This window comes from Olea europaea, unplaced genomic scaffold (genome assembly GCF_002742605.1).
Source record: "Olea europaea var. sylvestris unplaced genomic scaffold, O_europaea_v1 scaffold25151, whole genome shotgun sequence".
Taxonomy (NCBI): Eukaryota; Viridiplantae; Streptophyta; class Magnoliopsida; order Lamiales; family Oleaceae; genus Olea; species Olea europaea.
Genome location: NW_019243400.1, coordinates 1 through 1,600, shown reverse-complemented (window position 1 = coordinate 1,600; position 1,600 = coordinate 1). Strand labels below are relative to the sequence as shown.

Genomic DNA, 1,600 nt, shown 5'->3' with positions numbered 1-1,600 from the left:
TTCTCCTTTCTCTCCCCCGTGAATTTTTGCTTCTTCTCCGGTTTCTCCCCCCCATTCTCTCTGGTTCTCCCCTCTTTCTTGCTTCTTCTTTCTATTTTTTTATTCGTCCGGCATCACATATTATGTAAATTTAAGCTGTTTTTCTTCTTGTGTTTTCAGGTCTACATTTGTTGAAAAATTTTTAATCTGGAAAGTATTTCCTATCTGTTGCCTGAGGTGGATTCTTCACTTTGCTGTGTTCAAATGTGTCCCTGATAACACTTCTCAAGTGAAATCTTATGATACTAGTGGTCTCTCAGACGCAGTACAGCGTCTTGTGGCAATATGGTCCAAACGCGAGTTTGTGCAATCAGCCCCAACTGAGCAACAAACCTGTATCCTTTTCATTCATTTATCTATTCTTAACAAACATGTGATCTCTCTTGGTATACGATATCTATGATAGTAACCAAAAAGAGTTAGATTATTTTGGAGTCTCTGGCTGCATACCTTGCATGTTTCTTGTTCAATTTTAATTTTGGAAACTGTGGTTCAGAGAATCAATCACAACTTTTCTCATACAGAGAGCTATTATATTATCTATATTTTATAATGCATATTGTTTTTCATCAACTGCTTCATTTTCTTGTTACAAAAAACAAAGGGCTTTGGATGTATTCAGTTCTATTCCTGCATTCCTTCTTATATTTTTGCCCATGGATCCTTAATTTAGTGTTCAGACGTAACTGCTGCTTTAGGGCTTTGTTTGGAGAAGATGGCAAAAGAAGATCTAGGTGCAACAAAGGGTGCACTGCACTTGATCCTTCAAGGAGTTAGTTGTATGATTTGATGCTTTTGCTCTTCATTGTAATTTTATTTTCAAGTTACTGGATAGTGTTAGTGATCATACTTCATTTCTAATTGCCAACAGGTAGGCTGGAGAGCCCTATTTATTTGGTGCGCAAAATGGCAAGCAGTATTGCTTGTGTTTTTTCTAAGATCATTGACCCTCAAAATCCTCTGTATCTTGATGATAGTTGCCAGGTAGAGACGATTGACTGGGAGTTTGGGATAGCAAACTCTAGCAAAGGTTCTCTTGCAACAAAGATGCATTACGCGGATGAAAAGGCTAATAAAAATGAGAGTCCTACCATGCTATGTGGAAAGGAGATTAGCGAGACAGATGGTGATGGAAATGATAATATGATGAAGTCTAGAAAGAAGAAGCCATCTATACTTAAATTAATGGATCCGGATGAAGTTATTGATCCAGCAACACTAAATAATGAATCGGTCACTGATGAAGATGACAGTGACTATGAAAGTGAAGATTCTGAGACTTCAAGTGGACCTTCCTTGCAGCCTTATGACTTAACAGATGATGACTCAGATTTGAAAAGAAAGTTCTCACAATTGGTTGATGTGGTTGGAGCACTAAGAAAATCAGATGATGCTGAGGGCGTAAGTTGTTTGAGATTATTTACCTTTTTTATATGTTTTTACATAAATATCTTCACAGCATTTTGTGATGATACCAATAAAATTATTCAGGTGAGCTCTCATACAAAAAAATAAAAAATTCCCTCTGATATAATTTTTTTTTTTTTTTTTTTTTTTTTCC

General features: G+C 36.2%; 1 protein-coding gene across 1 annotated transcript; it reads left to right on the top strand.

Annotated features, from left to right (window-relative positions):
* Nucleotides 1-31: 31 nt before the first annotated feature.
* On the top strand, nucleotides 32-1,585 carry LOC111382526. The gene is made up of 3 exons (XM_023006532.1): nucleotides 32-374; nucleotides 720-818; nucleotides 911-1,585. The coding sequence occupies exons 2-3, from the start codon at nucleotides 755-757 to the stop codon at nucleotides 1,552-1,554; spliced, it is 708 nt and encodes a 235-aa protein (XP_022862300.1). The 5' UTR covers nucleotides 32-374; nucleotides 720-754; the 3' UTR covers nucleotides 1,555-1,585.
* Nucleotides 1,586-1,600: the final 15 nt, after the last annotated feature.